Source organism: Galleria mellonella, unplaced genomic scaffold, assembly GCF_026898425.1.
Source record: "Galleria mellonella isolate WM207_F2 unplaced genomic scaffold, CSIRO_AGI_GalMel_v1 utg139, whole genome shotgun sequence".
Taxonomy (NCBI): Eukaryota; Metazoa; Arthropoda; class Insecta; order Lepidoptera; family Pyralidae; genus Galleria; species Galleria mellonella.
This window is the reverse complement of record NW_026441995.1, coordinates 599,516-616,039: the sequence shown is the minus strand read 5'-3', so window position 1 is coordinate 616,039 and position 16,524 is coordinate 599,516. Positions and strand designations below refer to the sequence as shown.

At 33.2% G+C, this 16,524-nt stretch overlaps 2 protein-coding genes across 4 annotated transcripts; one reads left to right on the top strand and one right to left on the bottom strand.

Moving 5' to 3' along the window:
- Window positions 1–4,509: 4,509 nt before the first annotated feature.
- Window positions 4,510–11,751, bottom strand: LOC113513490 (ecdysone oxidase-like). 3 transcript variants are annotated; one of them, XM_026897514.3, is made up of 4 exons: window positions 11,505–11,751; window positions 7,585–7,731; window positions 6,339–6,472; window positions 4,510–6,118 (listed from the first exon to the last, which is right to left on the bottom strand). In XM_026897514.3, exons 2-4 carry the CDS (start codon window positions 7,724–7,726, stop codon window positions 4,514–4,516), a joined length of 1,881 nt encoding a protein of 626 aa, XP_026753315.2. In that variant the 5' UTR covers window positions 7,727–7,731; window positions 11,505–11,751; the 3' UTR covers window positions 4,510–4,513. The 3 variants fall into 3 exon arrangements, with proteins under 3 accessions (XP_026753315.2, XP_026753382.2, XP_026753447.2); XM_026897581.3 differs by having other exon boundaries at window positions 11,518–11,751; XM_026897646.3 differs by lacking the exon at window positions 11,505–11,751 and adding an exon at window positions 11,328–11,461.
- A 1,023-nt stretch (window positions 11,752–12,774) lies between these two features.
- Window positions 12,775–15,072, top strand: LOC113513731 (oxidized purine nucleoside triphosphate hydrolase-like). Its single transcript, XM_031909529.2, has one exon. It carries the CDS (start codon window positions 13,246–13,248, stop codon window positions 13,744–13,746), a length of 501 nt encoding a protein of 166 aa, XP_031765389.1. The 5' UTR covers window positions 12,775–13,245; the 3' UTR covers window positions 13,747–15,072.
- The last annotated feature ends 1,452 nt before the right edge of the window (window positions 15,073–16,524 follow it).

Genomic DNA, 16,524 nt, shown 5'->3' with positions numbered 1-16,524 from the left:
TGTAATACAGGATAGACAGAAGCAGTAATACGCCTAATGTTCTAATTGCAACACATCTCTTTCGCCTCCTACATATTCATCGATACTTTTAAGTAAAACGTAACTTTATTTCAGCCGTCAACTGACCTCTGCTGAGTATAAATTTTGCCAGTAGTTGCCACGCTTAGCAGGCGGGTTGGCAACTGTAGTTGGACTTTTAGAAATATTTTAAGAGGAACGCTGCCGAACTGCTGAACGCAGAGTTAAGCTCGCCTGTTGTACATCTTTATTTAAAATTAATTATAACAATTTAATTTTTGTGTACAATAAAGTATAAATAAATAAATAAAAATACATTTTTCCAATGTTCATCTGTTAAAACTAACATTGTAAAAATATTTCATTTTGTACGCAAATTAAGTCATATTGATCGCTGATCCATCGCAGCGGCCCATAATTGTATCCATATTGTGTCAAATATTTAACAAGATTGATGAAGGCAAGATTGATGCGATGCATTCAGTAAGCTAAGTAGGTCATACTTTTACCTATGTATCATTATACCTAAATATATAGCTTTAAACAAACAAAGTTTTACAAAGTACAATTTTATTCAGTAAGTTGTACTGTCTTGCCTTTCTCTTCAAAGGAGCTGGTTGAGGAAGCACTTCCATGTGGCTTCACATCTCTCTCTTCCTTGCATAAGCTTACCTGACTTCCAATATCCGTTTTTCTATATCTTCGTTTCTTTCCCACTTCTTTATCTATTCTTTCGCATATATTAACAACACTATATCTAAGCTCTATTGGTATATCTCTTACTATAACATCGCGTAATAAAGCATTTTTAACATTATTATTCACTCCAGTGCCTTCAAAATTTTTATTTTTATTCATTTTTTTAAATTTTTTGCAAAAATTTCTCCAACATTTGTTCCAATCTTGATGTCTTTGTTTTCTATAAAGCCATACTGTTGTATTTATACAGCACAGACATGAAATGAAGACTCCACACACGGCTGCAATGCAGCCAATTATAGACAAAATGGCTGATTTACAACATTTACTGTAATCGGTAATTTCTCCATTAGTTACTGGACAAAGTTTTCCATACATCATATCTCGCAGTAAATTTAGATTTTGGGATATCGTAGTGCAGTTGGATTTTAGTTCCACTGTCATAGTGCTTTCATACTTTCTCGGCTCCATCACCACACCAAGTCTTGTACTTATCGCAAATATATCACCAATTGTTAATGGGTGGTCTAGGTCTCTACAAATATTAATATTCGGAACATATATTACATCTGGCAATTCCTTATCAACATCACCCGTGCATTCAGGAATTTCAACACACTCACTAATTCTAGTATCGAAAAACGGACGCGTTCCAAAATATTTGAGATCACAATCAATCGGTTTACAGTCATCTAAAGAATTTTGATCTAAAGTCTCACAAGAAGTTACTTTTTGATCACCTACGTATTCACTAATCAAATTATTAGATTTTCTTTTACTGTATAAAATTGTATCAAAATTTATTTTTATCTCTTGCCTTTTGTATTTTCTGTCAACACACTGATAATTTAGTACAAACTCACAATACCCAACTAAATCGTGTTGATGCACAGACGGATAAATGAAAAATAACCTATTCAATTGTTTTGGCTTCAAAACGTCCACGTTTTCTCCATAAATATTCGCTGCGTAACAGTCTTCTTCTGCATTATTAAACAAACAACAGTTTTTGGGTCGACATATAATTTTACAAGTACCTGAATGGTCTTTATTTTCAATGTCGATAAAGAATTTGATTGCAATAGAATTTTTGTCTAATGGAAGAATTCCTTTATCTTTAACACTTATCAATGGTGAAGCCAATTTTGTTGTATAAAGAAATGTAATTACAACCAGATGACTGAACATATAGCTTGCAGTGGTTTTGACAGGAGATAACTACTCAAGCCAGTCCGCATTGTCTTGTCATGTCAAATGACGATGTACAATACCAAGTAGGCGGTATTATCAACGAATATTTATTATGTTACTAATATAATAAAATTATAACTGAGTGTGATGTTTGTACATAGGAAATATTTTAGAAAAATATGTATGGGGGGGGGTCTTAATAAGAGTAATAGGAGCCAAATTACATTTTTGAAATTTTGTCTGTCTATCTATATGTTTGTTCCGATAATGTCATGTAAAAACTACTGCACCAAATTGGATGCGGTTCACGGTTATGTCCCTGAAGATCTAACTTGAAATGTAATATATGATCAATTTTAATACATCATAAAAAGTACCTCATTTTGTTTCTTTTACCATACATTTAGTATAACGTACTTAATCTAAGAGTTTTACCACTTGTTACAACCTAAGCATATAGGCATGGTATTGGCGAACTGCAAAATCGTCTATTTCCATTCAAATCTGCAATATGCTCATATAAACTGATCCTAAACCTGGATTCGGCAGTCGTAATTCATCTAGGCAAATTGCTGCCCAACTACGGACCTGGTCCCTGCCCGTCAGTCTGGCCAGTAAGATTAACTAGTCAAATTTGCTATCCAGGATCAGTAAAACCTTGAAACAAGGATCTCACGCGGCTCGAGTCAAGTGAACTAGTAAATTAGTGTAGTAAAAAACACTGTTTAAAGAATATATAAAAAACTTTGGCGTGTGTGACAAAACTTTGCTTTTTTTTTATTATACACGTGGTCCACATTAACAGTACGAAGTAGCGGACAAAAGCTAGCTTAAAAATATGAAAATCCGTGTCAGTGTCACGTATGTCCGCACTAATCTCAGGAACCGTCGAATAAATTTTAATGGAATATTAATATATAAAACTTATGCCCATTTTTTTTACCCGATACCTATATACGTGTGTGCGAGGCGAGACGTTGAGACGCAAAGCGACGTACGTCCCCTGAAGAAGACTTCCAAATGAAGTCGAAACTTTCTTTCTTTCTTTCTAATTGTCGGTAAGAACTAAAACACAGTGGTTATTAATTTCCCGTTACATAATTATGTACTTGTACATATATTATGTGTATTATTTGATCTGACTATATTTTTATCTTGATAATATACTAGGATAAAATACAAAATGTTTGCCTGATAAGCTAGACTACCAGAGGGAAACTTTGTACAAAAGTCGTTTACTTGGGGTACCTCTGTACCATTCATGTTTCAACCGTAAAGCAATTGTGTTTGCATGGCTATGTTTCAGTTTGAAGGGTGGGATGTGGTGTGAATTTACAGGGTACAGAAGAATAACAGCTGAGTCCTCAGGAATGGCAACGCATGGAGGTATCATGGGCGTAACAGTATACTCCATCCAACTTTTTCGGTATACTCCAACCACTTTCAATCAGGTGGGCCATCAGCTTGTTTGCCATTCTAAGTTGTATAAAAAAAAGATAGTAATTCATGGGCATAAAATTTGTAAAGCTCACCAAAAATATTTATATATATTATAAATAAATAAATTAATAAAAATACTATATATTTGCTGAAAGTTTTTAAAGAATGTGAACGTCTATTTTTGCCTCCAAAATCGAGGTCAGTCATCAAAGCATTTAAGGAATTAATAACAATATAATTAATTTAGTGAATAGCATTATTTGGCGCAAAATAGTAACAAACTTTGAAAACACAAGGAACTACTTTATTGCCCCATAAATTTGCTTTTTTATGTACAGTTTATTTAAATTTATGTTATCGCGGTATATCTAATTAATTTACGTGTAGTTTTATGACTCTACATACGTGTAATTGTTTATTTTCCTTGCTAATAATATACGTTATATCGGGAAATAAGTGAAAATATTTTGAAAATATGTATTATTTAATACATAAACTAGCGACCCGTCCCGACTTGATACGGACACAATGTAGAAACCAAGTGGTGTCCACCTCTTTGTTTTTACATTGTACTTGTGCGAACACTTCCCTTTCGCGTAGGTGTCTTAAGGGAGGACTGAGGGAACTTAACGGTCAAGAGATGGGCGTCTCTCTTAAAACATCACGAAAGACTAAATACGAATTGCAATCGGACTGCCAAGCGTGACAACTACTGGCAAAATTATTAGAGAATTATCCCCTTATAGGAAAAGACTATGTTCAGCAGTGAACAAAGTCTTTTTAACAATGATCAAATTTTAAATTTGTCTCTTAAAAACGTAACAGTAAAAACTGCATGTATTTTGTGCAGTAGTTTTTTTCGGGATATGAATTTAAAAAAAAAAACATTATATGGACATAACTGCAGTTTGATATTTACAATAATATGTATTAATAATTTTTCTACCGGGAATTAGTATACCATCTCTCATCCCGAAGAGAGCGATGTAAATTTCGGGATAAAAATGTATAATGGCAAATGCTGAGCCTAAAATAATAATTTCATTAAATTCAAAGAATGACGATGATTAATGATAAATAGTTCCTGTTAGAACGAGTATTGATAATTTGGCAGGTAATTCCTGTAAAAAAATTTAAATACTAAAATAACTGACAATGAAATATACTACAATTCATCTTTTTTATTGCCTATAACGCCATATTCTAGTTTAATAAAATCGGCAGCTCGCTCCGCGATCATCATCACTGGAGCGTTAGTATTAGCACTTGTTATAGTAGGCATTATACTAGCATCAACAACTCTCAAACCTTCAATACCCTTAACTTTCAATTTTCCATCCACAACTGCAGTCCGATCATCATAACTCCCCATCTTGGCGGTCCCCACGGGATGGTATACATTATAAGTTACCGTTCTAATCATACATTCCCAATACGCGTCACTCCCAAACTCAGTGGCATCACAATCTTCATAATTAATCCTTTTTATTTCTGCTTTGATTCCTTTAAAAGTGTTAGTTTCAACAATCTCCATAACTTTCTTCAAACTTTGGATGTAAATATCGACGTCTCTTTTATCGCTGAAATAATTCGGATAGATTTTTGGAACATCTGTTGCATTATTCGAACGCAATAGTATTTTGCCTCTTGAATAAGGTCTACACAAGGACACAAAAAATATAATCATTTCCTTGTCTGAATTAAACATTTTAAACTGCTCACAAATTTCATGCTTAAATGACATAATATCTGTACACATTTTGTAGACATAAGATGTATTCGGAACAAAATAATTGTGATCTATCTGTACATCGGGCAACGTTTTCCCATCTGGAACGGACAAGAAAGCATTTATATTCGGTTGATCATAATTTGTTGCATGTGGACCACTTCTGTCTAATAAATACTGGGCAGCTGCTTTATTCCAATACATTTCATCTATCTGTTTAGCTCCAGTATCTACAGTTACTGGTATCGGTATTCTTACATGATCTTGTAAATTTTCTCCTACAGGTAAATTAGCCACGACATTTATACCTAATTCTTCTAGATGATATTTAGGACCAATACCGGAAATCATAAGAAGTAAAGGTGTATTAACTGCACCTGCACTTACTATAATTTCTTTGTTTGGATGAAACGTCGCCGTATCGCCGTTTTGAAGCGTGACTTTAACACCAGTAGTCTTCATATTATTCTCATCAATAACAATTTTATATGCAAATGTATTCTTTAAAATATATAGATTCTGACGATCTTTTATGGGGTTTAAGAAAGCAGTTGCGCTACTAACTCTACGTCCATTATAATTTGCCCCTCTGATTTTTCCTACTCCCATTTGTGTTAGTCCGTTCAAATTATCCAAATATTTCAAACCTAATTCCTTATATCCATCAACTAATTTATCAACTATGTTTGTATGGGTACAGTTCAATTGATCAATAATAAATTCACCGTCGGTGCCATAGTGTTCTTTTAATTCCAAATTATTGAGTATAAATGGATCTACAACTTTAATGCTTTTCTTCAAATATTTTTTTATATTCGACCAGTCCCAACCGTCACCATCATCCAAATGCCACGGTTCGTAGTCTGCTGGACTACTTGTCATGTGTAGCATACCGTTTATAGATCCGGTCCCTCCTAATACCTTTCCTCGAGGCCAGAAGGACCTGCCATAAACACAACCTCTATTAGTATTTTCATCTTGCTCAGTAAAATATTGCCATGCGTGATGACTTCTATGTGTAGCGCCGGAGAAATTAGGAATCTGTAAAATTAAATTAAATTCATTTTCAAATCTTTGTTAATATGTTATTGTATTTTTTTTTTATTTTTTTTTTTTATTTGGGAAAAAATTAATATTACTTGTTTATGGTCAAAATATTGCTTATTTTGATCACAAACACAAAGAGCTAAATAAACAATATTCCATTGCTGATATTTTATATCCATATGAATATCTATAATGCTTAAGAAGAGAAACCAACTATAGATTCCATAGGTGGATCTCCCCCAGCTTCCACCAGCAACACTTTCCAATCTGGAACTTGTGACAGCCTGTTGGCCAGTATAGATCCCGCTGTGCCAGAACCAATAATTATGAAGTCGAAGGTGTCGCCATCTGCAATTAGTTTATGGAAGTTGTCAATTCGACGATACTTTTCGTGTATATAATTGAAAAGTAAAATTCTATACTTTCTATCATGATTTCCATTGTGTTTGTTCCATTCTTACGATTCTTTAACTATTAGCAAGTATCTCCAGGTATATTAAGCACATTTGCTTTTAGATATGGATGATATGCCTCATTTTCATGATTCATTCCTGTGCAAGTATGGATTCACTCCCAGTTTACTCCCGGATGGAGAAGATTCTTTAGTGATGGCCCCGTACGGGCAAACGCAGTGTTGGACAACTCTACATTAGACAGAGTGACAACCTCAAATGCATTGCAGGGAGTATAAAAGAAGGAAATTTCGAATTAAAACCCTATGTCATTTATTTTATTATCATGGTATTAATTCTCATCCGTTATATAATTTCGGATTTTTTTTTATGCAACTTAGAATAGCAAATGTGCTGACGGTCCACCTGATGGAAAGTGGTAGCCGTCACCTATAAACATGAGCAGTACCATGAACATAACAGAGTATACTGTTTCGCCCACGGTACCTCCCATGTTTGCCATTCCTGAGGACTCTGTTATGTCCATGGTACTGCTCATGTCGATAGGCGACGGTTACCACTTTCCATCAAGTGGGCCGTCAGCTTGTTTGCCATTCTAAGTAGTATAAAAAAAAGAATAGAGTTTTATAGCCCCATTGCTAGCAATATGCCCTATTAGGTCGACCTCCACGTGTTTCCCCCTGGAAACCATCGTAAACAATTCTTGTTGAATTCGTCACGATGGGCTAACTGACCTACTTCATCCTCACCTATCATCCTTCACTGATGCTCCGCCAGTGTATACCGATAGCGCGGGTGGGGTTACCATTCCATTATCACCCATTAAAAAGTCCATTGCCACATTAGCTTGCTTATCCTTCTTATGTATTAAATATATTCATTATGAATCAAAAGCAATAAGATCGCCTTACTGTGCTTATACAATTGTATCGTTGTGTTTGTAAATTGTCTCGCTTATTCCCTATATTGTATAATGCAAATAAAGTATACTCATTCATACTCATTCATACTCATTCAATGACTAGTAATCATCGTCATGAATATTACCTGCCACTCTGTAATGGTGATCGTCCGGCCAGTCCTCAGTAATTAGGCATTGCGCTGCAAGCAATTGTGTCACAAGACTTGTGAAAGCAAGTCCCGCCGGGCCCTGGGTATATGCAGGACACGAGTTGTTCAGACACGCCATGGCTCCTGAAATTATTAATTATTTACACAATACATTAAGTTTGTATAACACAGGCGCCATCTGTCGGGCTATAAACTAACAATTTGTCATCCTACATATATCGCAGCAGGAATATACAATGATAAAGTACGAGTACTCGTTTGTCAAAGACGACACAGTATACTCTGTTACGCCCATGTTACTATTCATGTGTCTAGGCAACGGTTACAATTTTTCGTCAGGTGAGTGACCAGCTTGTATGGCATTCTAAGTATGTTATATCCATGGTACTGCTCATGTCTATAGGCGGCGGTTACCACTTTACATCAGGTGGGCCGTCAGCTTGTTTGCCATTCTAAGTTGTATAAAAAAAAAAAGTTTCACATAAAAATCTGAGGCATTATTTTTATAATATCTTTAACTAATATTTGAATCTGATAATTTTGCGAAATTAACGTTTTGCAGAACGTCATAAATTAAATTTATAATAATTTTAGCTTAAATCTATTTTAAGGTTAATTCATATTGGTCCTTTGTATAAATATTTCGCTATGATATCAAATTAAAGTATGTAATTTTAAAAATACGTTTAGACCACCACCAGAGGCACCAGAGGGAGACTTTGTACAAAAGTCGATTGCTTGGGTATCTCTGTCCCATTCGTGTTTCTACCGTGAAGCAGTTGTGTTTGCATGGCTGTGTTTCGGTTTGAAGGGTGGGATATGGCGTGAATTTACTGGGTACAGAGGAATAACACCTGAGTCCTCAGGAATAGCAACGCATGGGGGGTATCATGGGCGAAACAGTATACTCTGTTATGTCCATGGTACTGCTCATGTCTATAGGCGACCGTTACCACTTTCCATCAGGTGGGCCGTCAGCTTGTTTGCCATTCTAAGTTGTACAAAAAAAAAACATTTCATTGTTTTCAGTGGTTAATTTATTATGCAAAATATACGGCACCAATGTATTTTGTTTGTTTGTTGTACACTTAACTGTTATTAGAAAAAAAAGCAACAACTGCGTTTCTTGCCTGTTCTTCCCAGCTGAAATTGCATTCCGAACTGGGCGGTAGTTTATAAAAAAAATTACTATTATCCTAATTCTAATCCTGTAATATATATAAATAAATAATCCTGTTTAATCCTGTTGTTATTATATATATATATATATATATATATATATATATATATATATATATATATATATATATATATATATATATATATATTATCGGTAAGAGTATCGTAGTAAGAGTCGCTGAGCATCTTAAAATATTATCTGCCTACTACGTATAGGTGAAGTCAAGCTAACATTTTTTTTATACAACTTAGAATGGCAAACAAGCTGACGGCCCACCTGATGGAAAGTGGTAACCGTCGCATATAGACATGAGCAGTACCATGGACATAACAGAGTATACTGTTTCGCCCATGATACTCCCCATGCGTTGCCATTACGTTCTTCACTATCTTTTTATAGTTGGACATGCATTAGTTTAGTTATCCCGTCCTCACTATATGATATAGGTGGCGGGATGCCTGCTCTATTGGACACATAGAGTATATATACATATATTTGGGGATAAAGTGCAAATTAGGGGACATAAAGTAAGATCGACGGCCTAAAACTGTTACTGAGATAATAGAGTGGTCGACCCTCGATTAGGCAACCCCAATCATCTTCCGGTCGCTCATGAAAGCAAATAAATTTTCGTGGACCTTGAAATGGGGGTTAGATATCATTGTTTTAACGCCAACGTAAACCCCTCTAGTCTAGTCTCCCGTGGACTCTAAGGGTCCACCTGAACCATTTTGAGAACTAAGGGTGTAAACCGTCTTTATGTAAATATACATAATTTTTCATGCTACTTAAAATGGTAAACAAGCGAACGGCCCCCCTGATGAAAAGTGGTAAACGTCACCTATAGACATGAGCATAACAAAGTGTACTGTTTCGCCCATGATACCCCCCATGCGTTGTCATTCCTGAAGACTCAGGTGTTATTCCTGTGTACCCTGTAAATTCACTGCCATATCCCACCCTTCAAAATGAAACACAGCCATGCAAACACAACTGCTTCACGGTAGAAACAAGAATGGGTCAGAGGTGGTCAAGCAAACGACTTTTGTACAAAGTCTCCTTCTGGTAAATGTATATGTTTTATTAACATCAGCGTTTTTCTTTTTTTTTTTTTATTAGTTACACTTCTTGTGCCAAATACCTGTCGTCTTTTTTCTTTCACCTCTACTCAAAGGTTGTTTGGAACAGATTGCTTTAGCGATAAAACCGCCTTTTGTACTCCACAAGTGTAACATATATTAATCTTTATATTATTCTTTAAGTCGTAATAAATAAATAATTCTACGAACATCACTATTGACGATCGGCCGATGCAAACTCATTAGATATTATTATACTTTTTTGAATGAATGAATGGGTATACTTTATTTGCATTATACAATATAGGAAATAAGCAAGACAATTTACAAACATAACGATACAATTGTATAAGTACAGTAAGGCGGTCTTATTGCTGAGAGCAATCTTTTCAAGACAACCTTAAGGTAATGGACTAATTGTTGTACAAGTAGGTATAATAGTGCTTTATAATTAAAAAAGCATCTTTTGCAAATTAAAAATATATAATAATTTATTTTTTATACACATTTACTTTTAAAATGTTCTTATTATTTGTAATTTCAATTTAATATTTGTTTTTTTGACACATATTGTTCTGTTTCTTTATCGCTGTTAATACGTTTTTTTCGCAACTAAATTCCGTGTCTACATCATTTCATCACCTCATCACAGTCCACCGCTCCGTAATCATCATAATACACTTAACATCCAAATAACCTGTTAATAATTAATTCTTTATAGCACCACCAACATAAAAATGTTAATTAGATAATTCAAATGAGATACAGTTGCATAAAGTACAATTAACAATTTTTACAATTTAATTTAAACAAGCAGCGTGAAATGCTAAAAAATGTGTTTATTTACGACATCACATTAGAAACATCTAAATTTGTCAGTGTTTTTCTACTATATTGTACATGTATTATACATATAAACCTTCCTCTTGAATCGCTCTATCTATTAAAAAAAACCTGCTTCAAAATCCGTTGTGTAGTTTTAAAGATTTAAGCATACATAGGGACGGACAGACAGCGACAACGACTTTGTTTTATGTTAAAATATGTAGTGATGATGATGAAGAGAAAAAGTCTGCATTACCATCAGTCCCCAAACTAGGCCAGACCTGTATCTTGGGGACTAAGAGTCCGGTTACCTAATGTTTAGAACACTTTATTTAAACAAAACTTCTTTATATGTACCTATACTACGTAATGTGCAAATATCAAAATGAAATTTCTCTTAAAATAGCCTAAAAAACCTACCAGTCTTCATCATGCACAATATTATGAATCTTTGTTTTTATAACTGAACGTATGAGAGATGAATTACAGCCCAATAAACTCGCCAATATTTTTTTTAAATCGAATAAATATTTATTGACTATATCCAGTTCAAACGAAAAAAAAAGTCTTTCCTTTTTATGTAATTGGCTTAGATGTTCGTTCCATAACATAAGCTTATTATCCCACGGTTTTACCTGCGTCAATAAAGAACAAAACTATCTTATATTCTTCTTAATTTAACCCATTATTCATTTGTGCACCAAATTTCATTTAAGTACATTTACCACTTTGAGACTGAGTAATAAACCAGCAACCATTTCTTTACAAACTATTACATTTATTTAAAATACGAAGAATAACTAAGAAATTACCTTTATTACTCACTTAAAGATATCTTGTCGGTCACATAACAAAATATTAACTAATGTATGTACATTGCGATAACATGTGGGCTATAATTGTTATCAATCGTAATGACTCGAAGTGTCAAGTGGCTATTATTACATTAACAAATCGATTATTTCAAGTAAATTTTTATACCTATAAAGATAAGTAAAATATATTGCACCTTAATTCTTACTAATATAATAAAATTACAAATGTGAGTACATGTGAGATCTTTAAAAAATATTTCGGTACCTTAGATTATATAGTCATTAGTCATTTATTCAAAAAACAATGAACAATGTCAATGTACAATAAACAATGTCTGAAATAAAGGATAAATCATTACATTAACTTGAATATTACAACTATCCCATAACTATAATAATAACAATAAATTATAATAAATAAATTTTGCAATAAACAGTGTGAACTTCATCGTAATATTATATATATGTCAAATTTATTATTAATTATTTACATTAATCAACAGTACTGAAGTCATGTACGGAGTAGTAACATTTCTCCAATAAAACGGATCGTAATTTAATCTAGATAGTGTCTCCATAGAAATGCTTCGAGAAAAACGGCTCAACTTTTTCATACAATTTTGCGTGACAAATAGTTATGGGTGATTCCTTTATGTAACTTCTATATTTATTTTGTCTTATAATTTCTGCATCTTTTTAATGCGTAAAAACTCATTTTGTATATTAAATAATACGTCAAGATATATTGTATGCGTAAGTATATAGAACACTGATACAAAACGAGTCAGTTAATTTGACAATTAGCTGACAAAAAGTTGACCCGTTATTGAGGCTCGATGCTCTATCTATATAATCTAAGTTAGGTATATAAGGGGTAAAATTCAATTACAGCATCGAACTTTTTTAGATAAAGGGAAAACCCCATCCATTGAATTTATTACAGGCCTCAAATGCTATAGTTACACCACTGTTTACAGTTTTTAATAGTTACCTACTTTATCCCATGACTAATATGGAGTAAATTGTCCGTATTATAAAATGAATTGTAGACTCCAAACTAATGGTTCAGTAATAAAAAAACGAATCATATCCTATTATTCCTACTATTAATGTATGAAGGATGGCTGTTTGTTATATTTATTTGAATAAAAATTAGTAACGGATAAATTACATCCTAAATTAGAACATAGGATACTTTATGTACTAATTCATGCAGGTGAAGCATCGAATTGCAGCTAGTTCTTTAAAAAAGTACGTAAATACTATATTATTATTTAGTAAAATACTTTTACTATTTCTAATTATACGTCTGAACAATTTCTGAGTAATTTATGCGAAATTTTATCTAACAACTGGAACTAGAGTCAAATATATTCGAAATTTATGTGCGAAAAGTGTAAACTACTATCTAGAATCAATTAATAAGATGGAAACCGCAGATACTATTTATAATTAGAACCTGTAGGTTCTGTATCTATCACTAGCTATCACTATAGAGGACAACTCTGTAGTCGCAGATAGAGAAACAATTGATTTATTGATAAAACCTTTGATTTTTAATTTTTGACAATCATTGTCATTCATTAACTATAAATTGTCATTGTGACATTTGTCATCCCAGCCGATTTCCCGCCTATATTTATTGTTTACATTATATTCATTTTCATTTACGTAAATAAAATACGTAATAAATATTTTATTATACTAAATTAAACTATATGTTGTAATTCCTATAAATATGCTCTTCAAAAAAGTGTACACATTAATATTTGTACGCACTGAAAACCAAATACTGCTAGGGTTAAAAAAGCGCGGCTTCGGTGTCAATAAATGGAATGGATTTGGCGGTAAAGTTGAACAAAACGAACTAATTGTGGACGGTGCTGCTCGGGAACTTAAAGAAGAATGCTGCCTTGATGTGAAGACTAGCGATTTAAAAAACATCGCTCACTTGGAGTTCACTTTCGAAGGAGAGCCCTTGTTGATGGATGTGAGGGTTTTCTCTACAAATATCTTCGAAGGAACTCCTGCCGAGACAGAGGAGATGTCTCCAAAATGGTTCAATTACGAAGATATACCCTTCAACGATATGTGGCCGGATGACAGGGTCTGGTTTCCTTACATGTTAAAAGGAAAACTGATCTATGGTCGATTCCATTACAAAGGCCTCGATACCATTTTAGATTATAAAATTCAGGAGCTTGAGTCTATGGAAGCATTTTATGCAGACAAAAAGTAGTTTTATGTTCTCCTATTGTTTATTATTTAGTGTTTCTAATTACCAAGTAATTGTACCTACTTATTTTTATTAGTGTAGTAATTGACTTTAAATAACATTGATTGTATTTTCGCTTTTAAGACAAAACTGAGTGTTACCACCTACTATTATTTGCTCTAGAGCATCATATACTGTACTTTGATGTCATATTTCTTAACCTCTTTAAAAAGATCAAGGTTGATATCATAGGTATGGTTTTAAAAATGTTATTTTTGTCAATTCTAAACAAATAAAATTATCCATAGATTTCTTTTCTTTTCTTTTTTTTTTTTTAAATATATAAAACAATGGGCCATATAAATTCAATATTATATTTGTCTCTTATTGAAAAAAACTAGTCATAAGTGCATATTTATGTTTGGCTATTTACTGACTCCGAAATTGAAATATGTCCATGTTAAGCCGCTACCGTTTTTAGATAAATTGAGCAGCAAATATTACACTGAATTGAGATCAATTTATATAATGGCGGTAATTAGTTGCTATTCATCTGTTTTGAATTCTGAGTAGTTGACTAACCCAATGTAAACCTGCACTTTTGGAAGTTCCATACCAAGATACAGTATTTTTGGGTTAAAATTTGTGATAAAAAAAATATTTTATTTTTACATTGTATGTTGTAATTTTAATTGTTAAGTTGTTTATGCAAAGTTGACTTGTAATTGTATGTTTAAGTTAAGAATTGACCTACTAGTTACTAGACCTGTAAGTTTTATTATTAGTTTACATAAAACCTGTAAACTTGACCAGAAACCATTTTTCTAAAAATATAATACCAAATAGGTAAAACATTTTTTTAATAGACAAGTTTCTATATTAACTTAAAACTAAAAAAGAAAAAATGTTCTTACATATACATAGTTGAATAATTAGTTGCCAGAAATATTTTTTTCAAATAGAGAATGAAGCTCAACAAACTTGTTCTGTACAGAAAAAAAAAAACAGATTTTTTTTTTTCTGAATAATCTTTATTACTTTTATAACACTGACTGGCCATAGACTGCATTAAAATCATTATTATTGAAATATCAAAGTATAATTTTCACAATATGTTTCCAAATAGGTATTTTTTAATATTGTTTTACTTGTTTATACATTTTAGTACTGTAGCCCAGTTAAAAGGACATATATATTGTTTCCAATCACTGTAAAATGATAAATTGAGGTTATATATATTTGTAACTGGGTAAAGTCATTACCTAACTCAATTTTGTATTCCTAATGAGTCTGCTGTGATTATGATTTATGATCATTATAGTGCTATTATTATAAATTTGTAATCATTAATATATGTTTTTATTTATTCACAATACGAAGGCTTATTTAATTCGTGAGTAAAGATACAATATACCATTCCTTTATATCCGCGCCACACGCAGGCGCCCACACAAACCATGCACCTATGTGTAACCAAACTCACATGAAACATTATATAATTAGATTAACCCTGTTCGCCGCACCATAACTGTAAAATGACTTGCTTTGACTACCACGAGACAGGCTTTGCCTAGTGTGGGGTCATAGCTACAATGTACCATAGGCTAATTTTGTTCAAGGAAATAAAGATATTCTTATTCTTATATCTCCTAAATGAGAGGCCAATAGGAAAACACTGCACAAGAGAAATAAAATCCTTTTCTTGGCTGATTTTCCAGCTAACAATATACTAATATAATCCTATGGCAGGTAAACAATTCAGTAAAAGGGTCTAATGGGGGAAGAGATTGTTAGTAATAGTACAGATAATATAATACTATATAATAGGATGTAACCAGTTCCATTGCTAGAAATATACATTGTCAGGTCGACCTCTACATGTTAACTTGGAAACCGTCGTGCTGAATTCCAGGTGTATTCGTGATGAGCTTACTAACCTGCTTTTTCATTCTCACCTATCGTCTCTCATTGGTGCCTCGCCACTATATAACCATTTGCGCAGGCGGGGTTACCATCCCGTCGGAGTCTCGGACGACTTCAAGCGGGTTCCCCGCGGCTCCGGCAATAGTTGGACAAGGAACACCGGGGGGTTATAGCCGGTAGGAGTTCGGCAGTACCCACATATCTCCTCCGAGTTATGTGGGTCTGCATGAAGCACTTCCCCTCGACAAAGAAAAAAAAGGGGGGTTACCATTTCATTATCATCCGTTAATAAAAACCGTCTTAACAGCCAGCATGTACCGATAATAAAAGTATAAAATAAAAGTATCTTATGAGTAAAGACCTAAAGACGACAATGGGTTGCTATTTAGATATTAAAAAAAAAAATACCGTTTCAAATTAGAGAACATAACCACTTAGTCCATAAACACTTTAATACATCAATTATTTTTATATTTAACAATTTTTTCGTTCCTCTTTTTACTCTCTAGTTCATTCCTAGTTAGTTCAATTATATTCATCCATAGGTCTTATTTAAAATTTATACAAAATAAATACTGAAAATAAGTTTATTTGATTCGTAACAAATTTCTCATTAGCATACTCACAATTTTTGAGTGTGCTAATGAGAAATTTGTTGTCCGCTGTGCTTTAATTAAAAAAAAACATCATTATACAATCTTTGCCGACCGAATAGTAAGACGTGGTTGAGCGAAACCCTTATTTTCGGAGGGAAGATATAGTTTTTTTTTTAATGGATGATAATAGAATGGTTACCCCGCCTGCGCTATCGGTATACACTGGCTGGTGCCCCGTAAAGGATGATAGGTGAGAATGAAACAAGTCAGTTGGCCTATTGTG